The following is a 15,449-nucleotide window of genomic DNA, read 5'->3' on the forward strand; positions in this document are numbered from 1 at the left end:
AGTGATGAGGCGTCTTTTACCCTGGACGGTGTAAATAATTTACGAAATGTGCATACGTGGTCCCATAATAATCCACATGAGATAATGGAAATGAAATTCCAAAAGAGATTTTCCGTGAATGTACATTTAATACAGTTATGTGGTCAGCTTATAGTGCAGTCAGCCATATTACGTCAACGCTTGCCAGTCGTGTGTCATATATAGTGCTTGGAAACCTAAGGACAATTATGACATAGTGAGCGAGTATTTTGTACTTCAATTTTATGGTTTCATGTCACTCACAAGTTAGTTTGATGTTACGTACATTATTAACATTACAGAATCCACATATTCCTGCCAGTTTTAATATGTATTTTGTAATCAACAAGTGTGTAACACCGGTCAAAGTTTCACACTTCTCTGGCCATTATCTCAGTAACCGTTCAACTTTGGACATAGGTGTTTTGGGTTATATCGGCATAATTTAACATAAGGAACACCCTCCCGAAGTTTGGCACATTCCTCCTGGGACACCCTGTATATGATAGAAGTGAAAGCATTTTACAGTCGCTTTAGGAAACAGATTCAGTTGTAATTTTTGTGGACACTGAATCTTGTTCCTGGGGTAATGAAGTGCAAAACAGAAAGTATTTCAGCCCTTTCTGTTTGGTTAAGTTAGCCAGCAAAGTAGTACATGGAATGAAATAGGGCATAAATGTGTGTGTTTGTTACAGGTGTTGTACCAGTACGCGTAGTGGGAGTAGTTGGCATAGGTCATGTCCCAGGAATAGTACAGCACTGGGGTAAAGTGACTGCTGGAGACATTCCTCCAATTATGAAAGTGCCACCACCAACCCTTACCAGCCGAGTACTGAAGTTGACAGTAAAAGCTTCCTTATTTGGTCTGGTTGTCTGGGGTGTGTCTCGAATTGTTCCATTACCTAAATCGCTGCCAAACAGTATTGATACAATTCGAACAAGTGTGCACGATTTTTTTCACATCGGAGGTGCTGGTCAAGGAAGATTCTGAGGCTAGTAAAACGTGACTTATTGGTAATTTTCTTTTGGTAAGCATTAATGATTTAAAATAAATTAAGATAATAACATTTTATTATTTGACTTAACCAGTTTTTCTTTTCTTTTCTCTCTTTCTTTCTTTCTTTCTTTCTTTCTTTCTTTCTAGAATCCTGTCTGCTGGTACTCTCATGCTTGGTTTTAGTCTCAGGGCTAAAACATACATTGACAGATGTGCAACTTTTAACTTGTTTGCTTCACAGGCAGAAATAAAGCATAGGACATACCTGTTTTCAAGTCCATGGATTTGGATACATGATTCACCATCAGGTCCACCTAATTTTGTTTGAATTGCAAAAGTCAGGCTCACTTCAACATTGGACCAGAATATGATTTTCAGATCATCAGTATGGGACCCTGCTTTGGATTCCATTTAACTGAGTACATGACAGACCATAAGGGCTAATTTAACCCCTCCCCACCTTTGTTGACCATGCTATATCCCAGGTTCTTCAGACACTTACTTCACACCACACGCCCTCAGGTTCAGTTGCAGGTGATTCCATATGAGATTCATGGTGGGAAGAGTAGTCTTCATCTTCATAAGGCTCAACAGCTTAATTTCTTAAACACTTTCGCCTGCTCAACAATTTCCTTCCAACTACTTCTGTCCCATGTGCGAGTTGTTCAGTTACAAATTCCTACGTCCTTTACGTCTTCCCTTACGTCATCTTTCCATCTGATCTTAGGTCGGCCTCTCTTTCTTACCGCGTGTGGCTGCCAGTCATATATTCTTTTAACTGTTCGTCCAGCCTCCATCCTTGAGATGTGTCCAAGCCAACTTATTCTTTGGGCTTTGATGAAGTTCCTTTTATTAGATTATCTAATTCATCATTTGTTTTAATTCTCCAGGAGCCATCATAGTTTCATGATGGCCCAAAGATCAACTAAAAGTCTACGTTTAATGGCTTCTTTAAGTGTCCAGGTTTCACAGGCGTAGGTTACTGTTGGTCGAATTACCATCTGGTATACACGGTGTGTCCAGGTAGTACTCTCTCTCTCTCTCTCTTTTTTTTTTATTTGCCCTGCAATGCCATCTGTTGGCGAGTTGTGGCATTAAAATTCTTGAAGTTTCAGCTATGCCTGTCTATAATTTCAAAGCACAAGCATCGCTGCATCATGTGTTCTGACCTTGAATGTAAAAGTACTGTTCTGACGCTCATCGGAAAATGGCAACTGAACAGAGAGCCAACATCAAATTTTGTTTGAAGTTAGGCAAAACAGCCGGAGAAGCATACGAAATGATGAAAGGTGTGTACGGTAGTGATTGTTTGAGTCACTCAAACATTTTTGGATGATATGGATGATATGCTGTATTTCGTGATGGCAGGGAGTACATTGAGGACGCTTCACCTGCATCAGAGCCAAGAACAAGTCGCACTGAAGAAAATGTGAAAAAAGTGACCAAAATCCTTGCATCAGACATGTGTTTCTGCAAGACTCATCGAGAAGCTTTTGGGAATACCAAAGAGTACTGTGCATCAAATTTTGACTGAGGGTTTGGGCAAACAGAAGGTCTGTGCGTGGTTTGTACCGCACACGCTGTCAGGTGATGAAAAGCATGCTAGAGTGGAACACTGCAAAGACATGTTACGGTTGGCCCAAAGTGATACAAAATTTACAAAATCAATTGTTGCTGGTGATGAGGCATGGTGTTTTCAATATGAGCCTCTCACAAAGCAGCAGAGTGCAGCGTGGTTGAGCCCAAAGAAGCCGAAACCAAAGAAAGTGCACATGCAAAGGGTCGAGTAAAGACACTGCTAACCGTTTTCTTAGATTCCAAAGGAATCATTCACAAGGAATTTCTGCCAGAAGGTCAAACAGTGAATTCTGATTATTATCTCTGAGTCCTCAGTTGTTTGTGGGCGAGAATTCTTTGAATTCGACCTGAATATCAAGAGCAAGGTTCTTGGTCGCTCCTCCACGACAATGCTCCATCCCACAAATCGAAGATTGTGCGCGATCTTTTGGCCAGAAAAGGGATCCCAGTCCATCATCCTCCATATTCGCCAGATTTGGCTCCAGCAGATTTCTGGTTGTTCCTAAAAGTTAAGTTGGCGATGAAAGGAGACCATCACGACACCGTCCAGGACATCCAAATGGAATGTACCACAGTTTTTAAATGCAATTCCACAAAAGGAGTACAGTGACTGTTTTCGAAAACTTTTCAATTGATTCCAGCTGTGTATGGATTCACAATGAGATTATTTTGAATAAAAAGAGTGAAATTTTGAAAATAATTCACATCTTGTATTTTTAATGAACACAGTCCTAACAGAACCTGGACACACTGTGTAATCTTAATTTAGCTGTTTTAGAAATAAGTTTACTTTTGAACAGTGTTAAATGTGCAGCATATGCTTTATTTCCAGTTGCTGACCTCTCTTTAATCTCTTGTTCAATTGTGTTATCTGAATTAACTACAGACCCTAAATATTTATAATGAGAGTTTTGTTCTCTGTTTACATCACTGCGTCTGAGATCCTGAATTATTTGAGGTTTGCTAGAACAGTGTAGGATTTAGTTTTTTTGTTCATTGACTAACAGCCCATACTTTTGCGAGGCTTTAGGAAGAGTGGTACTGGAGCCAATTTTTCTCTGAGTTTCTTGTGTTTGCACTTGCTAATCATCATTTCACTGTTCTTCCATACCCACCTGTCACTGCCACCCGAGGCATGCAGTGGATCTGACCAGGCTGCACATTATCACATGCTTGGTCTTTAAGTTGGGGACTTCATCTCTCCGAACCACCAGTTAACTGGTTACCTGAGTGAGGAAGTTTATTAATTTTATTTCAAGATTGTTGTACTGAGTCCAGCAGGGGACAGGAAAGGGTTAACTGCAAATATAAGGATGTTTCTTTACAAAGATGCTAGACATAACAGAGATATTGGGTTTTTCAGACTTCATACATCGTCCTGGTTTTAAGATAACTAAGAAAAACACAACGTTTCGGAAACTGGATCTGTTTCCATCCTCAGGTGAGGTGGGTCCCTCAATCACTGGATTGGTCCAGTGATTGAGGTTAGCTCTTTCTTAGGGACCCAACAGAATAGGTGTTTTCCCTCACCTGAGGACAGAAACAGATCCAGTTTCCGAAACGTCGTGCTTTTCTTAGTTATCTTAAAACCAGGACGGTGGATAAAGTCTGAAAACCCAATATCTCTGTGTGTTATACACCATCGTCAGAATCCTGTAGTACCTACATGCTAGACATAAGCATATTAAAATTACTGACATGATTTGATGGTGAGGTTGTTCTGGTTACTATTATTCTTTAAATTAAGGTAACATTTCTCCTGATTACTAATTTCATACAATACTCAAGAGAAAATGTATTTTCCTGTTCAATTGGTGGTGGCAGGAGTGGCGGCAGTAGCAGTAGCATTGTTGTCGTCGTCGTGGCAGTAGCTGTAGTTGTGGTGGTGGTGGCGGCAGTATTAACTATACCCTGCATGATCCCAGAAACAGCCAGGCAGAGGGCATGAAAGCATGGAGTAAATATGGAGACAGAAGAATTTTGTGTTATGTAGATATTACCATATTTGGCTGGTTATAGTCTTATGAGACCACTCCATTTAAAATTGTGGTCCACACAGGCTTTATCAGTAATTGTTATTTTATGTCCACTGGTATTGCCTAAAACATTTGTTCTCATATGTTTTCTTTTGTGTCAAACCATTCAAAAGATATCCATTTTCTCCAGATTTTGATACCTTTGCATCTGGTGTCTGAGAGAGGATTTATATTTTTGTTAATTTTCATCTGCAATAAGCAGTTGCACTCCAGATTTTGAACAAAACTCATCTCTTTATTGAATCATCTCATTCTTTACTCATTGGTTTATTTCACTGTTTAACCTGCTTAAGGATGATGAGCTGGGCAGAGCATGTATCCTCCACAGGAGATATGAGAAATGGATATGTTACAGAATTTTATTTAGGAAGCCAGAAGGGTAGAAACTGTTTGGGAGATATAGACTTAGAAGGGAGGATAGAAAATATGGACTGTAGTGATCCGGTGCAGGATAGGGATCAATAGCATGGTAATGATCCTTTGGAATCTATAAACATAGGAATCTTCTGGATCAGGTGAGCAGCTGTTAACTTCTTGACGACTCTGCTCTGTGGGGTTCTGTATTTTGTAATGGCATTTATCATGTGAACACACACACACATATGCATGCCCCTCTCCCCAATTTAATGTTTGAAGTGTAAGTGTTGTGAGGTGATAAATCTTTAAAGATGGGGTACTTCTTTAATGCAAAATAGTTTACCAATGCATGTGAAACTTGGTATGGAGATAGATCATGATAGTTTGTTCATATTTACCAATATGAATTTTGCAATATGGGCAAACAGTTTCATTATAATTGTTCTGATAATAAAATATTGCATGTTTTCTTTTCAGTGATTGGATCTTGGGAACCAAATAAAAGAACTGTTCTGTTCATAAGAGCCCGAGAAAATAGTGTGGAGGACTGATTGTCATTCTCAGAGTTGTGGGATTTGGTGCTGGTTTCATCTGACTGTGATTAATTGTAGTGTTCATTTCCAGAAGGAAATATTTTTTACTGAAAATCGAACTAATTTGTACTGTCTTTAAAAAAAATAAAATTGTTTGTTCAATCTTGTAGACTAGAGAAATTAAAGAATCTCATACAGTTAGGAGTGAAACAGGAAGAGATTACATTTGGAAGAGTGAAAGAAACGAAATATTATCAGTGTTATTTTGTGTATTGTTATATGAAGAATTTTTAAGTCACAATGTTGAAAAGTTCTAACATGGAAGAATATAATTCCAGTGATGATTGCTCTGCCATTGAAGATTATATGATTGATAATTATCATCATACTTCACCAGATATTTTTTACACAGCAACAAATATTCCAGGCCCTGGGGCAAATACTGAAGATTTTAATACACAGTTCATGGGTGGCTGTGCTTGTAAAGAAGGAAGATGTCATATAGAAAACAATTGCCCATGTGTCAGAAAATATGGTGTAAATTATGATAAGAATAGTAGACTGCTGGATTCCAAATTCAATGGTCCAATTGTTGAATGTAATTCCATGTGTGGTTGTAATGGCCGGGGAAGATGTGGGAATCGTGTAGTCCAGTTTGGACCAAGAGGTGGATTGCAAGTGTTTGAAGCAAGCCATAGTAAAGGATTTGGCTTAAAATCAGAATCCATACTTCTGAAAGGTGACTTTATATGTGAGTATGCAGGTGAAGTTTTGAACATGGCAGAAGCAAGGTCCCGTGCTAAGGCTAATGTTGGGAAAATGAATTACATATTTGTTCTGAATGAACACCTATCACAAGGACATGTCCTGAAAACTTATGTGGATCCAACAGTGATTGGTAATATTGGGCGATACATCAACCATTCCTGCCAACCTAATGCTGTAGTTGTTCCTGTAAGAACTGACACCCCTGTCCCAAAACTTTGTATTTTTGCATTAAAAGAAATTCATATTGGTGAAGAGATCACATTTGATTATGGTGGTGGTAACAGTAATGAAGTGTGTTCTGTGCAGGGTGGGCTGATGCATAGGAAGTCTTGCTGTTGTGGAGTGGAAGTATGTAGAAAATATTTGCCCTATGATGAGACCCTATTTTAATGTTTGTACAGTATTTACTTTGTTGGTTCTTTTAATATTTTACTGCTTGGATTAATATAAAAATGTATTTCAGTGTTAGAATGGTTTGTTAATTAGGTACAAATCCTAAGCCTATTAACTCATAAGTTATGAGTATGTGTTTATAAACAAAGATTTATGACCAAATTTTGCATCATTCTTTCTCAGAGTCTTTCCCTTGATGATAATATAAAAGATGAGTTTCAGATATCCTTCTAATGACAGCACAAGAACTAGGCCAGTTGTATTAAGTACATGCTATGAAATTTGTTGAATATACAAAATATCATTAAACATCTTTCCTTTGAGCATTAATGTTGTTTTTGGAAACAAGAAGTTGGAGGGAGTGAAATCGTGGGAGTCAGAGTGAGAGACTGCAGCCATGTTGCTCATGGCTGTGAGCTGTTGGACAGACAGACAGATTGGTGAGAGAGGGCACAAATCTACATTTCATCATGTCTCAGGACATTTTTTGCAGTCATTTTTCTGTGGATGCTCTGATGTTGCCAATTGACTGTTTGGCCTGTACAAATAGACACATGATGCACAGCACAAAATAAGATCAACATGCTCTACAAATGCTGCTCATAACAAGTCACATGTTACAGAAACTGAAAAAATACTTGAAACAGAGTTTGAAATGGAATTTTGTGTAAACTCTCTGTTGTCTTGAATTTTTTTTAATTGCAGTACACGTTGTTCCTGTACAGGACTAATTTAACATAGAATGTCTTATATAAGACGAACTGCTCACAGAAATATTCACTATCGTCACAAAGCCAAAAGAGCCTTACTATAGCATTCTTGTAAGTTTTCGGAAACACCTCACAGGATACTCGTATGTTATGGCAGTCCCCATTTCATTTTGAGTGATTAAGTCTGGATTCCTCTATAAGACTCATGCCCTCACATATCCACTTATTCCACAAATTTATGATATGGTATCTATACTGTGTTGTAGAAAATACAGTACTGTGCCAATTTGACAGTTTACATAAATTTACTCCCTACGTTATCCACATAATATCCTATACATGCTCAGATGTCCTGATTTTGTCCACATCTTGTACAAATTGTTATTGTACATAATCGTTGTGGAATGGATTGCCATGTTGCAATGAAAGAGATGCCTACACTTCAGTCGACACTGCAGTCTCAGCCTTTACCAAAAACAAATTTCCATTGATAATAGCATACATATTTAGTGACATCATGATTTAATGTATATAAGAGTGGATCAGTAATGGGATCATCTGTGGAACTTTTACCCATTTATTGCGTTTGATGTGATTCGGAATAATGTATGGCTGCATATTAATATGAGGGTGGTGTACAGAATGTACCTGGGTACAAATGGATTGTATGGTGAAAATGTCAGAATAATAGCTGTTAGTGAAATTTATGAAGTGTCAACCACCATCTGTTATACTTGGTCACGTTGTAACTTAAATAAATGCATCTGTATTGTTTGGTAGTAAACTGGCTAACGACATTGTGTTGTGTTGCCAGTTGAAGAAAAAGAGAAGTTGAATATTTTTTAATGTTATTTTTATGGGCAGCCTTTGTCAGAAACATTTCCTCTTAGGTAACAACATATTCATTGCATATTATTATTCAGTCAAGTGTAGAATTTTTGTATAAATGTAGTTGCCTTCCCATGACTTTCCAGGTAATTATGATTAGGTTTACTGACAAAATCTGTTCTTAAACAATCTTCCATTGCAATTTCAGTGGGTTTTTTGCTAGTCTACAATTAAAAGATCATTCTCTTAACATGCCTGTAACATAACACTGTGTAGCAAGGAGCTGGTAGGGTATTCTGAATCCTCCCTCTCCCTTCACCCACTTCACACACGCCATTACCCGCTACACTGCGTTAAACTCAATCGCCTCCTTCCATTGATGGTTGGGCTCCAGCAGCTATGCCCAGTTTTTATCAGTTTAGGTGGCACAGTGGCAATGATATTTGACCTATAATTCCCAGGTTTATGGAAAATGGGGTTGCGAGTGAGATTTTTGAAACTAGATCCAATCAAACTGATAAGGTCTTCAGACTGCAGCTACATCAAGATGGTGGGGTTTTACAATTGAAGGATCAGAACAGGCTATGAGTGAAGGATAACTCACTGTTTCCAACTGAATAAATCACCGCTATCTAGGAGATTTTAAGAGACTTTACTTGTTTATCACAGAGAATATGATTAACACTGTTCAAAGCTCTTCAGACAACACTTCAAATCAAAAAGGCTTTCTGAACAGTGAACTCACTTGAAATACATAAGGAACAGAACCATCTGAACATCTGTTGTATGCTGTGGCCTTTCCTCAAGAAGCCTTCCTTCATGATGACCTGTCGCTCCTAATAGATCTGGTAAAGGTTTGATAGCGCAGCTGGTCAGGAAAAACATTCCTAACCAACCAGCTTCTCACATTAAATGTAAGCTACTAATTTGAGGAGGGGAATCCCATGTGGTACTTGCATATATTTAATGAAGCCCTGAATTTTTCATGACAGCTTTCCCACCTGTCTCAAACTCTGAGCAGTAGTCAGTCATTCAGAATGAAGATAATTGTTAGTACTGTGGTATACAATTTTCTTTAAAACTATTTCTATCTGAAAGTTCTTCCATTTCTCACAAATAGTCTCCATTCTCCAGTTGGAGGTTCCATCTCATCACAAATTGGACACTTGTCTTTCCTAGTTCCTTTCCTTCCTTATTCTCTACTGGAGCTACAACCCTGTGTGCAGGTTGGCCTCCTCCATAGTTTTGTAACAGTGGATTTTTCTGTGTTTAGATTGTTAGCCCAATGCCCAACCCCCAACTTGGAGAACCATGAACTACACTTCATCTGGTCCCTACCCTTTGACCTGTCTGGCATGGGTGGCTGTACTAGGAGCTTATGCTCCTGCCAGCACAGCTCTCAGCGTCTCTCAGAATCATTCAATTTTACAGTCATCATCATCGTTCTTTAGCTCCCACTGGAGCACAGGGCATTAACAAAATGTCGCCATCTCACACGGTTCTTGCTGAGTTGTTTAATTTCTCCCCATGTCTTCCCAGCAGCCAAGGCTTCCTCTCATATTGTTCTCTGCCAACTCCTCTTTCTCCTTCCCCTTTTCCTTTGTCCTTGTAGCTTCCACTCCATAGCCTCCTCGATTGCATTTTCCTTTTGAAGAGTATGGCCAATCCAGTTCAATTTACATCTGGTTATCCGTTCAGTTATTGTTATTTCATTTGTCTGTTTCTATAGTTTATCATTTGTTGTTGTAACTAGCCATCTCACCTTTACTATTCTACAGAGGCATCAATTTACAAAACTTTGTAATTTTCTGGGTAGACTCATCACAATTTGACAGTAAGTCCACATATTTCATAAATATTCCCCTTATTTATAAGCTAGTTAGTTATTTAGAGAGGGTGGGTTTCCCCATGCACCCCGACCAGTTTGATCTATTGTGCTTCCCTCTATGATATTTTATCAGTCTCTATACCCTACCGATACTGGTGCTTACCATCAGTCCCGACCAAGCCAGCGAGTTCGGCCTGTACTGGCTTGGCGGTATCTATAATGCTTCCCCCATCTATCAGAGGCGTTAGAGACTATTGTTGGGCAGGAAATGTCCTTGAATTTGGCTCAGTGACCTCCTTAGGAGATATGAGGTTCTTTTACGTGCCGTAAAGCTACGACACGGGACCCACGGCTTAAAGTCCCTCCCGGAGGACTTGTTCCCTGAATTTTTTCACCCTTAAAAATTCCACGACCTCTGCCGGGTTTGAACCCACGTACTACGAGTCATGAGGTGGGAACGTTACCTCTAGACTACGGAGGCCACTTATTTATAAGCTAAGTCTAACCTAAATCATCATTTACTCTATTTACCCAATTATCAGTCTCTTAATTATTCATTTCATAACTTACACAGCCTTAAACTGTATTTACATTATTCAGGGATGGCACATGGTACCAATACATGCAAATTCTGACTAAAATCTTGCCACATCAGCCATCCCAGCCAAATTATGCTTCAGCCATGGCATTAACTTTAATGTGGGGAAACTAAGAATCCTGTTACAAAACCTACCCCATCATTTCTTCACACCTTTTATGAACTCATATTTCAACTGCACACATCATCTTAGACTTGATTAACATTTCATATGCACTTTCTAAAGTATTCAATTCCATACAAGAAGCGCTGGAGAGACTTCTATCCATAGTACAGTGATTGATTGCCCTCAAGAGGAATCTGTTCTTTTGTTTGTCACATTTGCTTGCACTCTTAAAATTATTCCTGTACTTAGTTTTGTTCACTAATCTGTTTTCTTCCTCTGAAAGTGCCACTTCTTGTCTTCCTTCAGTGCCCTTTCAGTGGCCACTATGTTATTCTAAATTATTTTTACAAATCCCAGTCTTAATGCAGTACTTAATACTGGTATTTTTCATGATAGATTAAAATTTTCCATTGTTAAACCACTATTTAAAAAAGGGAAAACTAATAAAATATCCAACTATAGACCTATATCATTGTTGACTTCTTTTTCAAAGGTAATTGGAAAACTCACATATGTGAGACTTATTACTTGTATTGTAATTTGTTGGTGCGTGAACAGTATGGTTTTAGGAGACACTCCTCAACTTAAAAGGCAGCCTTTACATTATTAAATAATATTTTAATTGCAATGAATAATAAGTTAATGGTGGGAGGCGTTTTTTGTGATTTACAAAGGGCGTTTGATTGTGTTAACCATAAAATATTATTGGATACATTGGAATTCTATGGAATTGAAGGAAAATTCAAAACACTTGTTGGATTTTATTTAACAGGTAGATATCAAGGAGTTGTATTGGGTAATAGAATTGACAGGAACAACTCATCCAAATGGGAAACAATTAAATGTGGTGTTCCACAGTCAATTCTTGGTCCCTTGGTTTTCTGCTTTATATTGTGACGTGTTATCTTAAGTCCATCGCCGTGACAACTGCTACAATTGGAACGCACACTTCCACAACAACGAATACCTGGAAATTGTTGCATTCCCACAGTGACAAATCGTAACAACAAATTGTCATTGAGTAATAACAAAAGAAACAAAACATGGTATAGGACTTCTGTGACAACAGAAGGTTCGTTATGTAACAACAAACTGTTAGAAGCATTGAATATGGTGTTCACTAAGTGGTTCGAAGAACCCATATATAATGGGTTGAGGGCATTTGCTGACACAGTTGAATTCTAGCAATTTTTGAAGACAGTGAAGTTCCAGCCTTCGAACATAGTTGGAAGATAGCCGTCGTCGAGTTCAGTCTTGAGATAGTCGCCGTTGAAACAAATCTTAATCAAACTCTTAAAGATATAAATACATGGTTTAGTGCTAATTTGCTCACTCTGAATTTTAACAAGACTCAATATTTAGAGTTTTGACCTATGAATTATAATAATATCACTACTCAGATTAATTATAATCAGATAAATTTAACAAATGTGACTGAGATTAAATTTCTTGGATTAATTATTGATGATAAAATATACATTGCTTGTTATGCATTGTAAAATATAAAATATATTATCCCTTTAGATATGTTAAAGCTAATTTGTTTTGCTCATGTACATTCTATCATAAGTTTGGCATAATTTTTCGGGGGTGGCTCCTGTTGTGTTAACAAAGGTTTTATATTGCAAAAGAAAGTTATTAGAATTATAAAGAATTCTAGTCCAAGAGAGTCTTGTAGGGACATTTTTCAGAATTTGTAAATAATGACGTTCTACTCTCAGTACATATATTCATTACTTTTATACACAATTAATAATAAACATTTATTTAATTGTAACAGTGAGTTACTACATGTAGTGTAGAAGAGAACAGTGAGTTACTACATGTAGTGTAGAAGAGAACAAGATCAAAGACATATAATATATATTGTTTGCACTTGGGACAGAGTGTGTATCATTTATCGTAACAATGAGATTCACAAATACAAAACTAAAGCCCTCAATAATTTATATTTACCTGCAGTTAACCTAACAAAATACAATAAAGGTGCATACATATCAGGTATTAGTTTTTAATTATCTTCCTCAAACAATAAAAAAGTTGGCTACTGATGAGAGAAGTTTTAAATCTGCATTGAAGAGGTTTTTATAACATTATTCTTTTATTTCATGAATGACTATTATCAATTCATTCATTCATCAGTAATCTGTCAGATGACAGGTCCACAGTCTCTTCCAAAACAGTTCCTCCACTTAATGCGATCTTGAGCTTTCTCCTTCAAATGAGAATATCCTCTTCTGTCCCCAAGGTCATCCAGCATCTTCTTACGTCTTCTTCGTCTTCTGGTCACTTCTATCTGCCCCTCTTTCTTTCCTTCAATAACTTCTTTTAGAAGGCAGTTACTGTGTAAGATATGACCAATCCAATTAGCCTTCCATTTTCTTATTTCATGTAGGATATTCCTCTGTTCACTGACTCTAATTAACACCTCTTCATTTCTCACATAATCGGTCCAACTGATCTTCTCCATTCTTCTCCAACACCACATTTCGAAACTTTCCAGANTATCAATATAAGTGTGTAAATTTGTAATGCATTTAATTCAGTTAATTTAGGTAATTTAAATTAAATTGTATTAATTTTAAGTTTTATAGTAATGTTCTTTTTAAATTATGTTTATTAATTAAATTGTATTAAGTTTCTTTATTTTTTATTTTATTATTTATGTTAACTAACTAATGTATATGATTTCAGTTATGTAACTCATGTAATTTATTATATGTACTTGGACATATCTGCTATCAAAGGGACTATTTCCACATCCTAGGTTTTTTTACCTGTATGGATATATGGAAAATTAAGGAAATGAATGTATGAATTAGTATGCATTATTCTGGTAGTGACTTCTATTATCCAAGAACTGTAGTTGATTCACATGACAAATTATTGGAAAAAGTAACCATAGCAGTGGCATCATGACACATTGCTTGCTAATGGATGATGTGCATTGTCTGTAATTAACTACGATATACAAATAAGCAGATAAGGACTTAGACTACAGGCTTGCCTTGTCCATTGTGTTCGCCAGTTAACTAGAACTACGGTAGTCCTGCCAGTTAACTAGAACTATGGTAGTCCTGAACTTCCTTGAGCATCCCCCACCTCTTTTTGGGCACTCTTGCACGTCCAGAAGAAAATGTTTGTGGTATGAATTTTCTACCTCTGAACTGTAACTTTAATGTTGAAATGCAAGAGTTATTCACAATCTTCACACTCCAGATGTTGAGCAAATGGAACATATAATCTATCATACTTCATAAAACAGTTTCCAGTTGCTTGTACTACAGTATTGTAAATTACTCTTTTTCTTACTTTTCTTCCTCTCCAGTCATAAGGATATGTTGACATTAACATTCATTTCTGTCAAGTCTGAGCTCTATTGCAAGTATCTTCTGAAACATTAGTAGCAGTCTTAAAATCTTTCTTTGGATTATCTTCTGAAAGTGTCCACATTGGGAATTTACATTTTAGTATAGTATTTTAATTTCATGCTATTTTCTTTTGCATGGTTTTGTTATTCATTCATTCATCAGTAATCTGTCAGACGACAGGTCCACAATCTCTTCCAAAACAGTTCCTCCACTTAACGCGATCTTCTGTTTTTGGAACGAGACTATCCAGGAAAAGTGATAATGTGGTAGTTTTTCCATTTGCTTTCCACATCGCAGTACAGCAGCCGTTCAAACCACTCTGGTCACGCCTGTTGCTATACGAACTTGAACCATCTCGAGCATCATTTGTTCTGTGCTTCAAGTCGCTACTGATGACGCTGCTTCCGGCATCAGTTTGGTTTTGTTATAACTTACCAAAATTTTATATTGACCAATTCTGAAAAATTATGCACTAATGAATGAATTCTCACTGAATGCTTTGTGATGGTCATTCCCCCACATGACTACCAATGAAACATCTGGTTTATATCTTCTTGTAACATCAGCAAAGAGGTATAAAGTTTGAGTTGGTACTCCATTTTGAACACAAGTAAACTGAAGTTGACATGTGTTAAGAATACATATGTATGTTAGACATGAAAGTGTCCATTCCTCAGTAACTCCTGTGGACATTTTTAATCATTGAAAGATCAACTCTGAAATCCAAACATTCCCATGTCTACAAAACAACTTCTTGCATCCTCTTAATGAAAATAAAATTTATCTTACATGTTGGAGTATTTGCTTACACAAAAATGTGACATTTTGAACACACTACTACAGAAAGAAGGATTTGAATTGTCGTACACTGTTTCATATTGCTATATCCCTGTAGGGCACATTTTTTTTCCCCCTTGGCACTACAGCCCCAGTGGGCCTAGGCCTACCTCCATGAACTTCTCCGTTCACTTCGGTTTTCTAGATCTTACACATTCGGTAGGACTCCTTGGGCAGGTGATCAGCTCATCACAAGGCCTCTACCTGTACACAAACAGAAAAATGCACACACACAAACTAAACACCCATGCCCTGAGTGGGATTCGAACCTACAATCCCGGTTTCCAAGCGAGCGAAGACAGTACATGCCTTAGACCGCTCAGCTACCGTAACCAGCGCTGTAGGGCACATAGACTTAAGGAAATCTTGTGGGATGCTCTTTCATATACTGGATTTAGGAAGGATGTTACCTTATGATGAAAACTTAGATTGGATCACAGTTACAAAATTTATTTCACATCATACAGTACAAGACCTACACCATTTAATAT

The 15,449-nt window shown here is 37.4% G+C and overlaps 2 protein-coding genes across 5 annotated transcripts in view; both read left to right on the forward strand.

Moving 5' to 3' along the window:
* LOC111872929 (traB domain-containing protein) overlaps window positions 1-5,884 on the forward strand; it is a 23,104-nt gene extending 17,220 nt beyond the window's left edge. For all 4 annotated transcript variants that reach the window (XM_023867226.2, XM_023867224.2, XM_023867223.2 and 1 more), the window contains exons 8-9: window positions 714-1,046; window positions 5,464-5,884. In XM_023867226.2, the coding sequence (XP_023722994.1) occupies window positions 714-1,009 (296 nt within the window). In that variant the 3' untranslated portion in view covers window positions 1,010-1,046; window positions 5,464-5,884. The remainder of the gene's footprint in view (window positions 1-713; window positions 1,047-5,463) is intronic.
* On the forward strand, window positions 5,797-7,003 carry LOC111872930 (histone-lysine N-methyltransferase SETMAR). Its single transcript, XM_023867227.2, has one exon. It carries the CDS (start codon window positions 5,820-5,822, stop codon window positions 6,675-6,677), a length of 858 nt encoding a protein of 285 aa, XP_023722995.1. The 5' UTR covers window positions 5,797-5,819; the 3' UTR covers window positions 6,678-7,003.
* Window positions 7,004-15,449: the final 8,446 nt, after the last annotated feature.

Source organism: Cryptotermes secundus, unplaced genomic scaffold, assembly GCF_002891405.2.
Source record: "Cryptotermes secundus unplaced genomic scaffold, Csec_1.0 scaffold407, whole genome shotgun sequence".
In the NCBI taxonomy this organism is placed as follows: domain Eukaryota; kingdom Metazoa; phylum Arthropoda; class Insecta; order Blattodea; family Kalotermitidae; genus Cryptotermes; species Cryptotermes secundus.

Bases quoted from the DNA above. Each gene is read 5' to 3' on its own strand.
- LOC111872930 (XM_023867227.2), top strand. From the start codon at position 5,820: ATGTTGAAAAGTTCTAACATGGAAGAATATAATTCCAGTGATGATTGC.